Source organism: Coturnix japonica, chromosome 4, assembly GCF_001577835.2.
Source record: "Coturnix japonica isolate 7356 chromosome 4, Coturnix japonica 2.1, whole genome shotgun sequence".
In the NCBI taxonomy this organism is placed as follows: domain Eukaryota; kingdom Metazoa; phylum Chordata; class Aves; order Galliformes; family Phasianidae; genus Coturnix; species Coturnix japonica.
The window spans coordinates 56,600,716-56,618,798 of record NC_029519.1 but is presented as its reverse complement, the minus strand read 5'-3'; the positions used below and the strand labels follow the sequence as shown (position 1 = coordinate 56,618,798).

The 18,083-nt window shown below is 37.0% G+C and overlaps 2 protein-coding genes across 23 annotated transcripts in view; one reads left to right on the top strand and one right to left on the bottom strand.

Annotated features, from left to right (window-relative positions):
* Window positions 1–8,454, top strand: part of PCM1 (pericentriolar material 1) — a 38,241-nt gene extending 29,787 nt beyond the window's left edge. For 13 of the 17 annotated variants that reach the window (XM_015862181.1, XM_015862182.2, XM_015862183.2 and 10 more), the window contains 8 exons: window positions 611–670; window positions 3,000–3,138; window positions 3,691–3,839; window positions 4,149–4,224; window positions 4,838–5,091; window positions 5,286–5,378; window positions 5,495–5,618; window positions 7,172–8,454. In XM_015862181.1, the coding sequence (XP_015717667.1) occupies window positions 611–670; window positions 3,000–3,138; window positions 3,691–3,839; window positions 4,149–4,224; window positions 4,838–5,091; window positions 5,286–5,378; window positions 5,495–5,618; window positions 7,172–7,197 (921 nt within the window). In that variant the 3' untranslated portion in view covers window positions 7,198–8,454. The other 4 variants (XM_015862185.1, XM_015862180.1, XM_015862197.1 and 1 more) reach the window with 4 other exon arrangements.
* Window positions 7,172–17,535, bottom strand: LOC107313709 (general transcription factor IIE subunit 1-like). 6 transcript variants are annotated; one of them, XM_032444204.1, is made up of 6 exons: window positions 13,869–13,972; window positions 13,155–13,616; window positions 11,692–11,893; window positions 10,932–11,158; window positions 10,373–10,570; window positions 7,172–8,668 (listed from the first exon to the last, which is right to left on the bottom strand). In XM_032444204.1, the coding sequence occupies exons 1-6, from the start codon at window positions 13,876–13,878 to the stop codon at window positions 8,664–8,666; spliced, it is 1,104 nt and encodes a 367-aa protein (XP_032300095.1). In that variant the 5' UTR covers window positions 13,879–13,972; the 3' UTR covers window positions 7,172–8,663. The 6 variants fall into 6 exon arrangements, with proteins under 6 accessions (XP_032300095.1, XP_015717695.1, XP_015717697.1 ...); XM_015862209.2 differs by lacking the exons at window positions 7,172–8,668; window positions 13,869–13,972 and adding an exon at window positions 17,455–17,535 and having other exon boundaries at window positions 9,672–10,570; XM_015862211.2 differs by lacking the exons at window positions 7,172–8,668; window positions 13,869–13,972 and adding an exon at window positions 17,455–17,515 and having other exon boundaries at window positions 9,672–10,570; window positions 13,155–13,613.
* Between the last annotated feature and the right edge of the window lie 548 nt (window positions 17,536–18,083).

Sequence of the window (18,083 nt, the reverse complement as noted above, 5' to 3'; positions counted from 1 at the left end):
CCATACTTTAAGAGTGCATGTAGGCAACTTAGATCCCACATTTCTTCTGTTCTCCTGAACTGGGATTATGGTCGATGCTTATGTTGCTGCTGAAGTGTTAGTTCAGATTCAGTGGAGCCAGAGTTGAGCCAGAACTGGCAGGTCCCGCCTATTTTGTAAAGATCCATGTGAGTATCACTGTATAGTTTTTCAGGGTAGTCAGATCCAGGATCCTGACATCTGGTTTTGCTCTATTTTGTGTCTGCATTGAGTCCTACAAAGTAACTGGTTTTAGATTCAATGTTTAAAAGTATAGCTGGCTGTCTTGATCAGAGCTGGCATATTTAATTCCGTAGCTTAATTATGATTTAACCACAGGCTGGAGAAATAGCCTGTGTAAGCATTTTTACAGGCCAAGCATGCTTACAGTGTTTTGTGATTGATTTTAAATTGTGAAGATATCTATGTAAACATCTCATAGTATAGAATTCCTGTGGCTTTCCACTCTTTTGACATAGGAGTTCTTGGTAAGACTGGCATTTCTGTCAGCCTTCCAGGAAGCTTTAGTTTGGTTCAGTATTTTTCTAATTTACTTCAGTCTCAAACTGAAGACAGTTTGTGTTTCTTCTAGGCAAAAAAAGGTGTCCAGGTGGATGTTTGTTCATCTGCTGAAGATATCGATGAGGACAAAGTATGTTTATGCTTCTCAACTGTGTTTTATTCCTCAGATAATTTCACAGATCACTTACTGTTTTCTGTCATACAAATCCAGTAGCTATAAGCAATCAGTTTCTTAGTGTTTGTGAATTTATAAAACATCTTGTTTTTTTATCTTCTCTGTGTTATTTTCAGTGGTTTACTTCATAGAAGTAGATGAACTTCCTTTTTTTTTTTTTTTTTAATTTATTTTTTAATTGAGTTTCCGGTCTGGAAAAGGACTGCAAAAAAAATCTGCCTTCACCAGTTACTCTGTTGTATGCCTTAGTAACAATGTCTTATTAATCGTCTTATTAGTTGTTGTTTTTATTCTTGTTAGTACTTCAGAGCTATTGACAGTGTAAACACTGATGCATTTCTTATAAAATAGTATATTTTTATCTTTCAACAAGTGCATTGAGATCATTAAAGAAAGAAAGGCATCTTAAATACTGCTAATTGGTGAACTTTTGTGTAGAATGAGTTTTACTTTAGAAGTATTAGTTTGAAAGTCTAAAAGGAGCAAAGTTAATATTGAATGCTACAAAATAAGTGATTTGTGTTATTTTCTTATTAGCTTTAGGCTAGGAGCTTTCTTTATTAGTATATATATATATTTAATATTATGAAACAGCTATGAAAGTTTTTTTTTTGTTTCTTTTTAATTGGATTTAATCTGATGCTGTTCTCCCTATTCTCAACTCAAAGCATTAAGAATGTAGCTGTTCCTTAACTCTTTAAGTATCAAGGACAGTGAATAGAGATGGTGCTTAACTATTTTTAGCAAAAAAGCTTTTTCTTCTTTTAATCTTGCAAGTAATTTTTTCTTCTCAAGGAGGAAGCAGATGTTCTGCCTTAGGGCACAGAGTAGATGAGGTAGTGCCAGTGCCTGACCACTCTTTCAGAGAAGATTTTTCCTAATGTTCAGCCTGAATCTCTCCTGGCACAACTTGAGGCCATTCCCCCTAGTCCTATCACTAGTTATGTGGGAGAAGAGGCTGATCCCAACCTCACCACAATTTCAGTTTAAGTAGTTGTAGAGAACATTATGGTCTCCTTTAAGCTTCCTCTTCTCCAGACTGAATATAGGTGCATATGAAGACTTTTATGGGCATAGGGTGAGTGCTTTCTTCTGGAGCTAGGATATTCTGTGATAATACATTGTAAGTAAAACTGGAAATCTATGTATCATTGTTTTGCTTGCTTCTGTGTAAAAGATTCCTGCAAGAATTGGAGCAAAACTCCAAGCTTTACTTGGGGTTTGTATAGAATTTTCTAACTCAAGGTATTTAAAAAATCATTCAGCAGAGGAACTGCTGAGTAGCTGTCAAATAAATGAAAACAAACAGTTAGGAATATTCGTAATGTCTACTAGAGTCCCTTCAGTAGTGGAGGAAAATCACTAGAAAGTAGCAATGCCAGTGTTTCTTACTTCCTCCTTTTAATGCCTGAAAGAAAAATGTTTAAGACTAGTTAATTGATATGAGCCTTTTCTGATAATTCAGTTGTGGCCCTTATGAATCATAGAATCACAGAATCACAAGGCTGGAAAAGACCTACAAGATCATCTAGTCCAACCGTCCTCCCTTTACCATACCTACAGAAAACCGTTAAACCATATCTCCTAGCTCCCTATCCAGATGCCTCTTGAGCACTACCAGGGACGGCAACTTCACTGCGACCCTGGGCAGCCATTCCAGTGCCTGACCACTCTCTGAGAGAAAAAGTTCCTTCTTATGTCCAGTCTAAACCTCATCTGATACAAATTGTGGCCATTTCCTCGGGTCCTGTTTGTTGCCTGGGAGAAGAGGCCAAGCTCCTCCTCATCACAGCCTCCCTTCAGGAAGTTGTAGACTGCAATGAGGTCTCCCCTGAGCCTCCTCTTCTCCAGGCTAAATAATCCCAGCTCCCTGAGCTGTTCCCCATAAGACTTGTGCTCCAGACCCCTCACAAAAATTTTGTTGCCCTTCTCTGGACATGTTCCAGGGCTTCGTTGTCTTTCTTGTAGTGAAGAGCCCCAAACTGAACACAGTACTCAAAATGCGGCCTCACCAGAGCTGAGTACAGAGGGATGATTACCTCTGCTCCTGCTGGCCAGTCTTATGGCTACTAAGTGTGTGGTCTGTCATAATAGGATCTGTTGCTGTTTCTGAAGTAGCTTTGGGATACTTGTTTCATGGTTATCTGTCCTTGAACATTAGCTTCTAGTTGGTAGATTTTTTTTGTTTTTGAGGGGAAAAAGAGGTTGCTCCTTAGGACAGGAACCATAACTTAATCTTTAGGTAAACAAACATGAAATTGCACATTATTCCTTGTTTTCCTAGGACAAGGATGAGACTGAAACTGTCAAACCAGTACAGGGCTTAGAAACGTATGATGGTAATGAAGTTCCTGAAAGTATCAAGTCTGATGCTTCTGACCAGGAGGAAGATGAAGAAAGTGAAAGTGGCCCAGTGGCAATAAGTAAGTGTTGTCTTCTATGGCTCATTATTCAGTGCTTTTACCACAGTTCTAAACAACTAATTTTACAACAGAATTTTTATTAAGTGCTTCTTAGTAACAGCTTCTTTCACAACTTTTCTAGACAGGTCTCTTCCAATAGAAGTTTTCTGTTACTGTATTTAGTAATACCTTGTTAAGAGCTAGATGTTTCAACTAGAGGAGCTTTTGCTCTTTGAAATTAGTAGATCTGATGACAACAGCTCATGGTTTGGTTTCCCCTATATTTCCATTCTTCACAATAATTTCTTTAATAGCTGAGATATTTCACACTAACGCAGTAGTGAGTGATTTTTTTGGTAACATGGCTTATGCAGACCACGTGGATCTTGAATCTCTGTAATAATTTCAAAGAATACTGTGAAATAAGAACTCACAATCTCAAAATGGTTTTGGATTTGCAGCCATCTTACTCTGTCAGATGCATGAGTGAGAGTTCTTATTGAGAAAGTTGAGTGAGTTAGATCAATATGTAGTTACAGTATGAAGATGATTTTATGTTGATTTAACTTTTAGGTTTATCAAAAGCAGAAACCCAGGCTCTCACTAATTATGGCAGTGGAGAAGATGAAAATGAAGATGAAGAAATAGATTTTGAGGAAGGACCTGTTGATGTGCAGACATCATTACAAGCGAACAGTGAAACAGCAACTGAAAATGAACAGGTATTGCCAGAGTTGTAAATGCAGAAGAAACCTAAGTCATTGCATAACTTTTCAGAAAAATATCTTTATATAAGTTTTTTTTCTTGTTGCACTGTTTTCATATTAGTATTCCATATGGATGTATTTTATATGTAAATACTTGTAGCATATATTTACATGTGAATTCTGTGAAATATGTGCATGTATTTCATACTAGTAAACACAAAAACATGGAACAGGTGTTTCTAGCAAACAAGAGTGAACTAGACAATTAGCTGTGATAACCGATCAGTAGAATTTATTCTAAATCATTTTCACCTTCCCCAATAGACTTCAAGCCAAGGACTGAGTAAGACAAAAGGCAGTGATATTTTGTCATCTGAACAACAGTCTGATAATGGTAAAGGTAAGACAAGTATGAAGCAAATTAAGAGATTAGCACTTCTATATGAATTTGCATGCTCTGAGAATTATCTCAGACAGTGTCTGTGATATGCGGAACTAAGAGGAAGATGATGAAACATGCATGAATTTACTAGGCTGTTGGGTTGAGTTTTTTTTTATGGAACAATGTCATTTAGGTAGCGATGTTTGTGTTAATAATAGACACAGAGTAAACCTTCTGAAGAGGAAGCCTGAAGTAATCATTAGTACATAGGTGTGTTACATTTGATGTTTGACACTAGCATGAATTTCAGATAATTGTTGCAGCCACTGACACACAATTGTAGTTGAGTAATTTGTCTATTGTGGTATTTTCATGTTTGGATTTGTCTGGTGAGAGTTTTTTCCTAATTCTACTGTTTACTAGCAGTTGAAATAATTTTATAGTTTAAAGATTTATACTGAGTTGTAGCTGATTAAGAACTGAAAAATCATTTTCTGTCAAGACGAGTACCACCAGGTTGTATGGATATTACTTCTAACTGTTGTTACCACCTCCTTTCCCTCTGTCTTGTTGTTGAAAATACTGGTATAGTTTGCTTTCATTTCACATTTAAACTTAAATGTGGCTTTAGGTGAACATGATGCAGCTACAGTTTTACCTCATTACCTCAATGTGGTGGAGAACACATCACCTTTAACAGAGAATACCCCAGAATCGTTTATAACAGCCAGTGTGAAAACGGAAGAATCAAGCTCATCTTTACCAGGAAATGAAACACAAATGCTAGATACAGCATGTGTAGTAAACAAGTCATCTGCTGGAAGTTCAGAAAGCTCCATGGCTGGCAGTCCTGACACAGAGTCGCCTGTGTTAGTGAATGAATATGTGAGTATATTTCAGTTGACATGTATCTAAAAGAACTTTTTTTTTCATATTTCAGTATTATTTGTAGTTTCCAGTCCTGTACATTTTTCATCTGCAAATTTAATGTGTGTGTTTCTGTTTGATGCACTACTTAAAATCTTTATTTTGAATAAAAATAAAACAGTGTCACTAAATGTCACTATTTTTATTAACAGGAAGCTGGTTCTGGAAATATAAGTCAAAAATCTGATGAGGATGACTTTGTGAAAGTTGAAGACTTGCCCCTTAAACTTGCAGTCTATTCAGAGGTATTTTGCTGAGTTTTGTTGAGTTATGGTTTAGAAGTGTGTAATGTAAATACCTTCGTTATCAGGACAGCAAAAAGAGTTAGTCAGAACTGAGTTTTGTTTTACCTGTTATAAAGGCAGATCTACTGAAGAAAATAGCATCAGAGGCCCAAACCAACAACTTGTCAGATGAATTATTGGATGGAAGTGGGGAGCAAGATCGAGAATTAGTAGGAGATGGCCAGAATCTGAAAGAACCAGGTAAGAATTATTTTCTGAATTATCTCCACATGTTGGGAAAACATTCCTAACATCCTTAGTGTTTACATATCTTGTTATCACTGACTGAACGTAGAAATCACTGTGGTGCTGATAGAGTATCCTTTTTTATCATTACACATTCGAAAATAATCTATTGGTATGAACAGACTTTGCCTTCATTGTCCCTTACATACATTCCTGTTAGATTCTTTGACTAAACATCATAAAAAGTTAACGTTTAAAATGCATAGTGTAACTTAGACGTTTTAAAACTTATAAATCAACATTTAAATGTCTTGTTATAAGCTTGGCTTTAATGTTTTAAATTTTAATTGCTAGTATCTAATTCAGTAATGCTCAATGTAACTTGTTGACAGATTGTTCAGTGTTTTTTGTAATACAAAAGTTCTATAGAGTTTACAGAATAGCAGAATATCTCCTTAGGTAAAATAAAATGATTTCTGTTATAAGGAATACTGCAAGTTAGAAAAACTCTTAATGTGTATGATGACGGTAAATATTGTTACTTCCATGAAACTACTTCTGCAGCTAAAAAACTTTATGGTAATATAAGTCAATTTATTTTTATTTTTATATGATACTGACATAGTGAAAGGTTATGGCATTATTCCAATAGTCAGAGATGAGATGAATTGTGATGTATAGATACCTGATGTAAGTCTCAGAAAAGAGTCAAATATTTGCCCAGCCAGTTTATTATTATAAAAGCTTTGGTTATCTAGACCTGGGGATGGGAAGTAATAAAAAGATTAGAAAATAAAAGCAAGGGTTTGTTATAGGAATGCAGAGATAGTTACCACCACAGTGTCAAAATGTTCTGTGAGTCTGGTCAGCAGCAGGAGGGTTGAGGTGTAGATTCTCTCTATATTCATTTCAAGCAGAAGGAAAACACAAAAAGGGAAAAACATGCACTTATTTTTGTGGAGTGTGTGTCTCTCTATATATAGTATATGTAGATACATATATATACTGTCTGATTCTTCTTGGGTTGTCTATTTTGATGGCACATCTGACACAGGTGCAACAGTTCAGTGCAGGCTTATCCACATCAGAGAAGCCCAGGCCTTCAAGCTAATCCCAATTCCTCAAACAATATTAGCTGACAAAAGCATTTATCTACTGCAGTTGTAGTGACAGAATAGTGTGAGGATGCATCTTCCATTTCATAAACTGCCCGTCACCATTTTGCTTGTCATGACTGTGCTAGGAGAAGTCCACTGTTTCAATCTGGTGAATATGAATGTGGAAGCCTGATGCAGAGACAGTCTGAATAAGAACACCATGCTACAGAAAATCTGTAGCTGGCAACTAAGACAGTGTTTATTGGTGAAAGTGGGATATATCTGTAGCTTTTTTTTTTTTTTAAGTAGGCCATGATTTAAAGTATTCATGAAGAAGAGGCAAAGATCAAATATTTCTTGTAAGTATCTGTTATTCATCACATTCCTTATTGAGATGAACTGTGGTTAGGGTTCTGTCTGATGCATTGTTAACTGCTAGACAATAATGACAAAATAATCTTTATTTTACAGAAACCTTTGGAGCTCAGAGTGCATGAGAATAATCTGAAGATGCCTGCATATGTAAACTCTCTGTATACAAATGCATATGGAAAATCAGCACTAATTTCACAAATTCTGGAAGTGTATAAAAATGTAAAATAGTTTTTGACACACTGCCTCTTAGAATAGGTAGGCTAACTTCTGCCTGTGGCAGCTTGAACAGCTGGAACTGAACTTTCTTTTATTCGGTTTTGCTGCACTGTTCTTTTTCTGTCTTAATCTTTTTTAATGTGACTTGTTTAGTAATTTTAAAAACTTGTTCAAAGTTGTAGTTTTAAATAAAGTTTGAACTTGTCTGTAAATTTGTCTTTTGGAAAAATTTCCTGAGGCTTATAAAATGATACAAGGAGTTTTTTGGAAGCTAACTGACTCAAGTGTTGGTGTGTTTACAGTTTGCTGGTCCTGTTCAGAGAAATGCTGTTAATTTTCCTGGGAAAAGAAACTCTTGTCTCTCAGTTTTTCAGTCTTCTACAAGCACAACTTGTAGACAGTCTGTATCTCCTCCTTGCCCTTATAGCCTAAGTATAGCAGGCCTGTAATAATTATTCTAGTTCATTACTCCAGACTTTGGAATTAATTCTAGTCAGCACATTTGTCTGAGGCAAAGCAGATACCCTGTTTTGTTGTTAATTGCAGAAAACATCTTTTTATTATTATTATTAGTTCCAGTTCTATACTTTTCAATATGAAACAGGATAAACTTGGCTGAAAATTTTAATATCCTTTCATGTGCAACATTTAAAATTGCTGTAAGTGAATACTTGTAAAATTCTTTCCTTAAGTATTTAACTTTTTTAATTGTTTTGGATGTCAAAAGGAAGACATACAGAAAATTTCTATTAAAGTTACTGTATATTTAAAAAACAAAAAAGAAAAGATCTAGGTGGCACCTAATAAAATCTCATGGCAAAGGCAGAATTAGGGATATAGGAAAGTAAATTGAAAGCTAAATCAGAATAAAAATTGTATTTGCTCTTTCATATTCCTATTTATATGAGAATTCCTATTAACAGGAAGTCAAAGTTGAGCAAGAAATAGTTTATCTAGTATATTTACTGCATTACATAAAAATCCGGTTCACTATTTGCTAGGGCAAGCTGTTTTCAAGGCAGTCAAGTATGTAATGATTACCTCAAGTTCAGAATTTGCTTCCTTCTTAGTATGGCTATATGGTATGGAAGACATTTTAGTAATAGTGAAGGTTAAATATACCCAAAGTAGCATGAAGTTTGAATAAAATGAGTGTAATTCTACTGTGATTTCCCTTTTTTTTATTTTTTTTTTATTATTTTGAGCCTCAGCTTTTAAGATTTTATTTTGAAATGACAGATCAGAGATAAGAGGTGATTGTAAAAGCAAAGTTATACATATTAAAAGGTTTAAAGACAATTTAGTTGCATTGCAGGCTTTAAAGTCACTGTGATGCTGCATGTAGAGGACAAGCGAAGTACACTGCGACATTTCAAGCTGGTGAAAATGAAACAAAATGAAAGCTTGTGAGCTAAATGAATGCCAGAATTGGTAAACCTAAAAGAGGAAGTAACCATATTTAAGGCAAAATATCATTTACACAAAAAATGTTAAGCTCAGGCAACATCATGAATACAAACCATTCCAGAGTGAGCATTCAATAATGCTATGTATGAATAAAACATTTTGATGGATTTGCCCTACCTCTGGTGATGAAATTTTGAGCGAAAACTGTTTTTGATTCTCATATCACAATGATATCATATTTTTGATGATATTCAATCAAAATGAATCATATTGATTCAAATATTTGATTTGATAGAAAAATGATTGTATGAAGATTATGAACACTTACTGAGACAAAGGGGTAGTACAATAATAACCAACCATAAGAAATAATAGGCCAACTTGAAACAAATCCTTAGTGAAAAATTCTTTCTTGTATACTGATTACAGATGTGAGAGTGTCTTCTTGTGCGTATAGCTTTGCAGAAGTCAGTTGTGTTATGGTGTCTGTTCTGTGAGTTGTAATTGCTGAAGGAAATCTTGGTTACAGAACCTTAATTTGAAGTACGTCTTTCTTTCCAGTAGTATTGGAAAGAACCTCACTTCAAATGTGTGCAGAAGAACATTAATGGAAATTTCTTCTTGACAAACTGCTTGCATAGCAGGCTGGACCAACATGAATATTACAGTACACTACCCACTGTAGGCATCTTGAGGGGAAAAAAGTGTGGAAGGCAACTGCTGGGGTGGCTAAATGGCTGTCTTGCAGTTCATGCCTGCTATACAGCCTTCTTTAAGGAAATAACAATGAAATGGGAACAGACATTTTTTGAAACTGTCTGTGATTCTGAATTTCATTGTGCTGTTCATCCCTTTAGGAACGGTTGTACAGAACAACAAGCAAAAAACATTTTTTAGTTAGTTTTTTTTTTTTTCCCATTTTGTTATTTTTGAGATGAAAATACCATAACTGATTTTCTTCTTTCACTAACAAAATTTAGTAGTAGCTCTTTGCATTGAGGGAAATTGCTCTGCATACAGAATGACCTGCAAGCCAATATATAGAACATACTGATACAGAGTGAAACCAAGCCCTGTTGTGATTTGACTCACTTTTGCAAATTCCAGGAGGAAGGTTTGATTTTGAAACTTCATTTTAATCAGATCACAATATTCACTTGCACTTTGAAATTATTTATGCTCCAGAATTACTGATTACAGCATTCACAAAAATCTAAGCGTTAGAACAACAGAAAACACATAGTAACTTTGGGCTCCTTTTGCTGCAATACTAGTGTTTTGATCTGTAGTTACCTCCTACAGCTAATATTTACTTTACGATCTTGCTAACAGAAAGTATTCAAACAAAACATAACTCATCAATGGTAAATTTAAGATCATAAGTTAAATGATCAAGCTAACTTTGTCTTAATCCAAAAGAAAACTTCATACATTCCATACAAGCACGTATAAATCAGTGCAATAGTATTTACTCAAACACAGACTGGAACATTTCTTGTCCTACTTTTATATAAGCTTCTCTCTCTTCATTTGTCATGAGAGACACAAGCTCTGGATTTTCACTAATTTCACTATATGAGTAAGGTTGACCAGCTACCATTAAAATAGGATCTAGTGCTTCTTGCTCTTCCTCTTGTTCAAGCTTGCTGCCTTCTAATTTTGTTATTACTGTACCTGAGCACTTGGTATTTTCGGACTCCATGTCACTGCCTGATTCAGGTAATTTGCTTTTGACATCAGAAGCGTAGTCTGTGCTGGACAGTGACTTCATGGATTCATGGATGAGAAGAGTCTTGATGATTTCTTTCTCAGTGACTGTTTCTTTAACAGTTTCTTTAACAGTTTCTTCTGCTTCTTCAGAAGCATTTGTTCCTAATACACAATACATTAGAGTTATGAATAGTGAAATATAAGTGAAATATTTTTCCCTATTTTGTTCAGCATTATCTGAAATGCAGGCATTTTGAAGAACTTTCTGCTTTATAAGTCAGTACTGGCATTACTGCCTGATTAAAGTCAGAACATTTCAGAACATAGTTATTAACTTCTGGCTTTAGGTTTATTGTCTAAACTAGTTTAAAGAATGATTTCCAGAAACTAAGTTTTGATAGTCACTAGACCAGAATTGGAGGGTTATTGTATATTATGAACCAATATCACATCATTTTCAATAGAAAAGCTACATTTAGTTGTTGTAAAACTGCTGAATTATTTGTCAGTGCTCAAAACTTACCAGCATTATTGATGCTGGCTGTTGTTGCTCCTTCCACAGTGCTCTCTGACATCCAGATAGGTTGCTCTTTAGTTGCTTTTTCTTTCTTTTTCTTCTTGTGCTCAGAATCTTGGACATCAATAGTTAAGTGCTGACTATACAGACTGCCAGAAGAGGAATTTTTGGTGGCCCATTTTTCAGGTCTACTGCAAGGTTCCAGCATGCCTGAACATACCTCCTGGTCAAAGCTGAATGACAAGTTATTAGTTTTGGATAGATGAAGTACAAGCAAGACCTCCACTTCCCATTCAAACCAACCAAATAGAAAATAATAATAGGAAGAAACAAGCTTACTAGCTGCCTAGATTTAACAGGTTCTCTCTAGTTTTAATTAATTTTCATTCCCCCTTACCTCATAACAGAGGCAAGTGGTCCTGAACCACTGATTTTTGTTTGCATAATTTCTTCAGTAATGCATCTCTAAACAAAGCATAGAGTAACATTACTTTATCACAGGAAAAGCTGTGAACTACAATCACCAAAGGAGAACTCCAGAAAATAATTCCTTAAATAAAGTAACAAAAATAGATCTGTAAATTTAAAACAATTTAGAATATCACAGATAATACAGCCTTCTTCGTTAAAGAGTTTCATGTACAGTAGACAGTAGTGAAGAAGGCAAAATAAAGCAGCCTCTAGATTAAGTATGTCAAAGATGGTACAACTGGAAAGTTGTTGGAGAGGCTTGTATTATTAGGATACGGGAGAGTGATATTTATACCTTTCCGATATCCCTGGGATTGCTGTTGGCTGAGGTTCCAACAAGTCATGTGGCAGAACAGTATCTTCCGTCTCACGCAGTAGCACAAAGATAGGTTCCATCTGCTCATTGAATTTTGCTAGCAAGGTTCGAGCATCATGTGGAGGCAGTGCTGAGGCATCTTCCTCTACTTCAGTATTGCAGTAAGTACAGCGGAAAGTCTCTGCAACATTGTCAAAATTGGAAAAAAAATAAAATTCATGTTCATAGAATGCAAAAGATAAGCAGTAACTGGTTGAGAAATCCTACCTGCACAGTTTTCAAAATACTCTCAACTTTGCTAGAGTTTTTGCATTTGTTCATTTCATTCAAAGGAATTCAAGTTCCAAACATACGCTTGCTTTTTTGGGGGGTGGAGAGAGACTATTCTCATGCTAGTTGAGCAAAACAGAAGTACTTGTACTGGGGGGGAAAACGTAGGTTGGTTAGACAGAGAGTAGCATTAGATACAAACGTGGGCTTTTCTCCTCCTTTTCTGATCTTAGTTTCTGAGTTCTCAAACATACGAAAAGACTTTGCAAGCATAAAGAGCATCTGCTGGTTTTAGTTCAAAGTTTCACAGTTCAAAAACATTTGTGTCTAAATTAAATAATCACCAGCCTTCACGTTTGCATTTCAATAGCACATCACAGTCCCTAGGTTGAGCACAAGGCGATAATTTCCCAAGTGATGGCATGCTAACCTCACCTTTGAAGTTTCAAGTTAGTCACTATAAAGCATCGATCATTCTCACTGGCTTTGGCATCCTTTCAAGGTGCCACAACCCAGATATTAGCATCATAGCTACATTTAGAGTAATATGTTGCAATACAATTCCACTTTATATCATTTTGAACAAGTGTTCTCTAGTTATTTTGATTTTAAAGAAGAAAAACCCCTGGACTCTGATGCAACTTCTGCTATGGATATTTGGAGCCTGAACAGCCTATCTCTGTTTCTGGTACAGGAGTGGCAGAACACCTCTCCTTTGCTGACAGTCTTTGTTGTGGTTATTACAGTGCGTGACTGCAAAGTGCTTTATCCATCTTGTCCAGCTCTTCCATCAGGAAGACAGAAGACACAAAGATTAACTTAAATTTGGAGCAGAGTAACATAAATATGTATTCATTTTCATATGAGAAAACGGGACTAAAGACAAACGAGTAGGCATAACCCAGGTAGATTGTCTCATTCCTAGCAAGTTTAAGCCTACACCTGATTCCCAGCTCTGGCTCTTACACTCAGGATTATTTTCCCTCTTGTTTGGCCTGTTCTACAAGGAGAGCTTTTCCTTCTACTCTCATTTCCCAGCTCTTTCTCTTGTCCTGGGCACTTGTCCCATCAGCAAACAAGAAGTAAACCCTAACAAAAGATCCCACAAGAGCCAATTTAATGTTATCACAATTATTCTTCAAGATAAAAATCAAGTAAGAAATTAAACACACCTGTAAATACATCAAAGAGTTGATTGACTTCCAGGTCTGTGTATGTGCTTGAACAAGATGGACATTTAAAAGAGGCCCTGGTAGTTGAATCCCGCTCATCTGCTTCTATCTTCCGCCGTACGTGGTCCAGTTTGTATTTTGTCACATCCACCAGCACCTTATAATTGATGTAATAGTAGTTGTGCCTTGTGCTCTTCCCATTAGGCCCTGTTTCAAATCGTATACGCATCTTCACAAACTTATCTGCCTTGAGTGTGTTGAGAACAGTGCGCAGCTGCTTGCGTTCGTACTTGAGCAGCTCTAACAAGTCATCCTCTTTCACACAGGGGTAGCGGGTCAGTACATCCACAGCCAGGGAGTACTCTACTCCATAGAAGCCCCTCACTATGTACTTGGCCAGGCGCTTTAGGGCTGCTGGGACTTCTGTGGTAACATTTTGCTCCTCCATCATGAGTTGAACTGCTGTCAGAGAAAGAAGTATTGCACAAGTTATAGAAAGCCTTTTTGATCACTGTCATTTACTCTTCTGCAAGTCTTCACTGAATAAATTAATATACAATCCTTAATCTGTACAATAGATGGGGTGGTATCAATAGTCCAAGATTAGGCATTTAGGTACAGTGATTACGACTGAAGTATTCACTGCTTCTATGGGTTTTTACACAAGAGGACATCTAGGAAGATAGGTTACACTAGGCCTGCCTGAATACCCACTTTCACTCATAGCCAGCCATGAAAATTACAGCTCAGGACACGAGCCAAGTGGGAACTCTGTAGTTTAAATCATAATGACATGAAATAGATGTGGTTCTATCTCCCTTTGTGACAAAACAAGGCGTATTCGAGTACTTCTTAGCATGCTTTTTATGGTTTTTGTCTGCTTGTTTGTTTTTTCCCTTGCTGGTTGTGAGGGTCAAGAAAAGGCCTACAAAAGATTGTTCCATCTTGCCTGGTACTGCCCTCAGCACAGTGTTAGGACTCAACCTACTTGATCCAGTGCATCAGAAGGTGGGTGGGGGTGGGACAGCACATTATGGCATGTAGTAAGTTGCCAGCACTTGCACTGACATCCAGTGCTGAGGGGCACCTTGCTCAATCCCAGGTGACTGTGCATTGCTACGTAGAGCTTGCAGTTATCCTTCAACAGAAATCGTAGTTAAAACAAAAGCTATAATTAACTTTACGTCTCATAGGGAAAGCATTGTCATATCATTAAATCAAGTATAATCCTGATGGTCTAAGGCTAGAAACACAGGAAAAAGAAAAAAAAAAAACAGAAAAAAATGACACTGCCCTGACCTAAATCTCCCACAGGAAGAACAGGGAGCACTGCATTAGGCTGTTCAGGGAGGGGACTGAATGTCTGGACTTCAACAGGGAAAGGGCCTGAGCACTCTGCCTGACCTGGCTCTGTGGTTTAGTGAAGCATGAGCAGAGGTTGGACCAGATGGCCTCCAGTGGTCTCATCCAACTTAAATTATTTTGGTGCGCTCCAGAAGAGTTAAACTGAACCCTAGTAAGGAGAAACACTTTCAGAGCGTCAGTTCCACCAACAGTCCATAGACTGTAAGAACAGCATTTCTAAGATCTTTCATGAAAACCTCAAGGAAGAAGCAGCTTTTTTTTTTTGTTCCTCCAGTTCTACTTTCTTTTCTTTTTTGTCCTCATCCTCTGAAAAGGCTCAGCCAAACAGTCCATCTGACTCACAGGTCAATGTAGCTGATAGGACTGGACAGATAATCCCTTTCCCAGGTAGGAAAACACAGGTCCTTGGGCTTTTGTTGAGAACTGAGTCTCCCAGAACTAAAACCAATTCTAGCTGCCAATTAAGCCTTAGCGTAACGCCATCTGTGTACATGTGTGCAGGTGTATGCACTGGGCCAGGGATAGCCTCTAGCCAAGTACTTTGGCTGTAACTCCATCTCCACCCCTATCCTTGATGGAAAACACAAGTCAACACTTCATTGAGAAAATGCATAGGCCTGAGTACAGCAGCTGTCATCAAGCCACTCAGTCAGCTGCACTCAGCTGGCAATCTCCATTTGGTCTCTTTGCTCTTAGAGCTGAGTAGGCTTCCTTGTTTTCCTTTAAAAGTCAGTATAAATGTATGCAGAAGAAATAATCTTCATATAAAGTGTAGCTGAGAAGCTGCAGACTTCTGGTGTACCATACAGCTTAGATTTGCTGCTTTTGACCCATGGCTATGGGCTGGACTCCCACATCTGATCTCTGGTGTTAAAACTCCCAGTGGGCTTCAGCAGAAAATGATTTCTGAAGTAGAGAAAAAAAAAAAAAACAAAAACAAAAACAACACAAAAAACCACAAAAAAACAGGTTTTATCCACTGAAGAATATGGTAACTTGTGCTGATGATTAATTTTTCCCTCTTTCTGGCCTGAGATTTGGAATTAGTTTCTGTGCAGTGGCATTTACTCAGCAGGAATAAGGGACAGTGTCTTTGGCCAACATCATCTCCAAAGATCAGGAGCATGACTTTGAGCATCCTCAGGCTCTAGAGAGCACTGAGCCTTGTTCCTGCTGGCTAATCCACTGACAGGAGGCACTGGGACCTTCACTGTGCTCCCTACAGAAAGGAGTCATCAGGTATTTCTGTAATAAGGACCGGCCCCAACAAAGAGCAGAAGTGCAGCTTCAGCACCTGACTGGGATATGGTGCCACTCCTGTGGTGCCATTAGTCTGGGTTAGTATCTCAGAAAGGGCTAAGACACACTCTGTGTGAGTTATTTATTTAAAAAATATCAATTAGGTGGTGTTGCTTTAAGAGGTTAACAAAACCACATTTATATCTATTCCTTGACTAACATGGGGCAGAACCATGACACTTAACTTCTATTATAAGTAGGTCTCACAATGTTTTTTTTTTCTGACCTTAAGTCAAAGACAGAATTAAAATAATTTCCAAAGGAACAGGATAAGGAGATAACCTCATTAGAAAAGATGTCAGACCTGAGTTTAAGCTTGGGGTTTGCTGACTTATGAATTCTTATGATTCCTTATTCCAGACCTGTATTACATACTTGAATAAAACGCATAGATTTGAATTGCACTGAAGTGTTTCCAAACACCTTGATGTTAATAGCACTTCAAGCCCAGCGTCTTACAACCACAAAAATTACTCAAGGAAACAAAAAAGAAAAGAAGGGGAAAAAAGAAAACCCACTGTTTCCAACACTCTCAACACCAAACCAGCCAAACCAAAAAAATCTAGCACTTACACAGCAAAATCCATCATCTGTCACTGGTAACATAAACATTGTGAACATATTCTGCAAAAACACTGATTAAAAAAACCATCAGCACACAAACATACTATCAGTTTGCAGTTGAAATTTAGGTGTTCAAACTTCTGGTCAAACATAGAAGGCAATGGCTTTCTTTTTACAAAAGTGGCTGAATTTCCACTGAGTAAACAGCAGGCATGGAAAATACAAACCCAACATTCTCTCTAGCACTTTGCTATATCTGAGGTGATGTTCTCCAGTCCCCATTGATAGACCTCCCCACCTTCCAATTGCTGAGCCTGGAGACTTGTGGTTCCAGAGGAACTGCTGGTTTTTAAGAGCTGTTGTCTGCAGGCAACAAATCTCCATTAAGAGACCGAAATCATCCTAGTCAAGGAAAGGAGAAGAAAAGGGAGAAGCTTTGCCACACAGAAAGGCTTTAAGCAGGAATCTGCTCTAGAGCTGAACTGCAGTAACACTCCAATCAAGAGGCAAGTGTATGGCAAGTAATTTTTTTCAGCTGGCAACACATATTGACAGATACCCTTGAAATCCTGGCCTAATTTCTACTTTTAGGTGCTTTTGAAGCTCTCCTATGAGGGTGGGGTCTAATTTATGTATTTATTTATTTTTGACCCAGTTGTTATTTTAGATGCTCAGACAGCTCTTCTGTTTATGATTTACATGGAGCTATTATAACTTCAGAAGAGAAAATACTCCGCTTTGTTTTTACTATAGGAATAGGAGCTACCTTTCAGACCATCCCTTGTTCAGGGAATACTGCATGGAATTACTTGCTGTGCTCACAAGCAGCTATCAAAAACATCATTTCAGGTTCACAGACATCACACACAGCAGGTTGTACAAGGCTGAACTACAGCCACTTGCTTAGTTAACCTTCACCTTGAAACTGCCTGAGCATCAAGCTACGTGCTTTCTTTTTCATTAGACTTTTACTTCAAAAAGCTCTAAAGGAGAAAGATTTATTAAAGTAGTCTTTTGTCAAAGTTAATATAACCACGTTATTTGCAACTAAGTTAAAAACTTTTATCATTACCTCCTTTGCATATGCAGAAATCTTCAGGCTGCTGCTTTACAAGAATCACTCATTTCCTAAGAGCTCAAAAAAACTACAAAATGAGCTTTAAGTATTTCCCAGCCTTTTCCTACACCCTTCTGTGATCAGCCCTAATTATCTCCCAGGTGGAGCAAGAGTCCCCAAATCACATTTCATTAGGAACTGAATGAATTCACTCTCGTACATATTGCATCACAATAAAGTTACAAACCTGATTGCTCAATGCTACATATCCACAACAGATCAGGACCAAAATGTTAAGCGACTGCAATCTCTGATTAGTGTTTTCATTAGCATGACTTTAGAAGACTACAGGTAACATGATAATTAACTCATTTTTGTTGTTGCAAAACAAAAACGTAGCTTAGGTAATTTACATAACTTGTGTTTAGGAGCTTTCATAACCCAAACAAATCTAGGAAATTGAAAATATTAAGAAAAACAAAACAGGATATGTGTGTTTAGCTTTGGTGTTTTTGGCATGTTCATCTATTTTAGGTGGCTTTTGGCTTCAAAGGAAATGAAAAAACATATTTTTTCACTGTTTTTCACAGAAGATACTTATAAAGATACTTTATATAGATACTTCTATTTCCTTTTATGGGTGA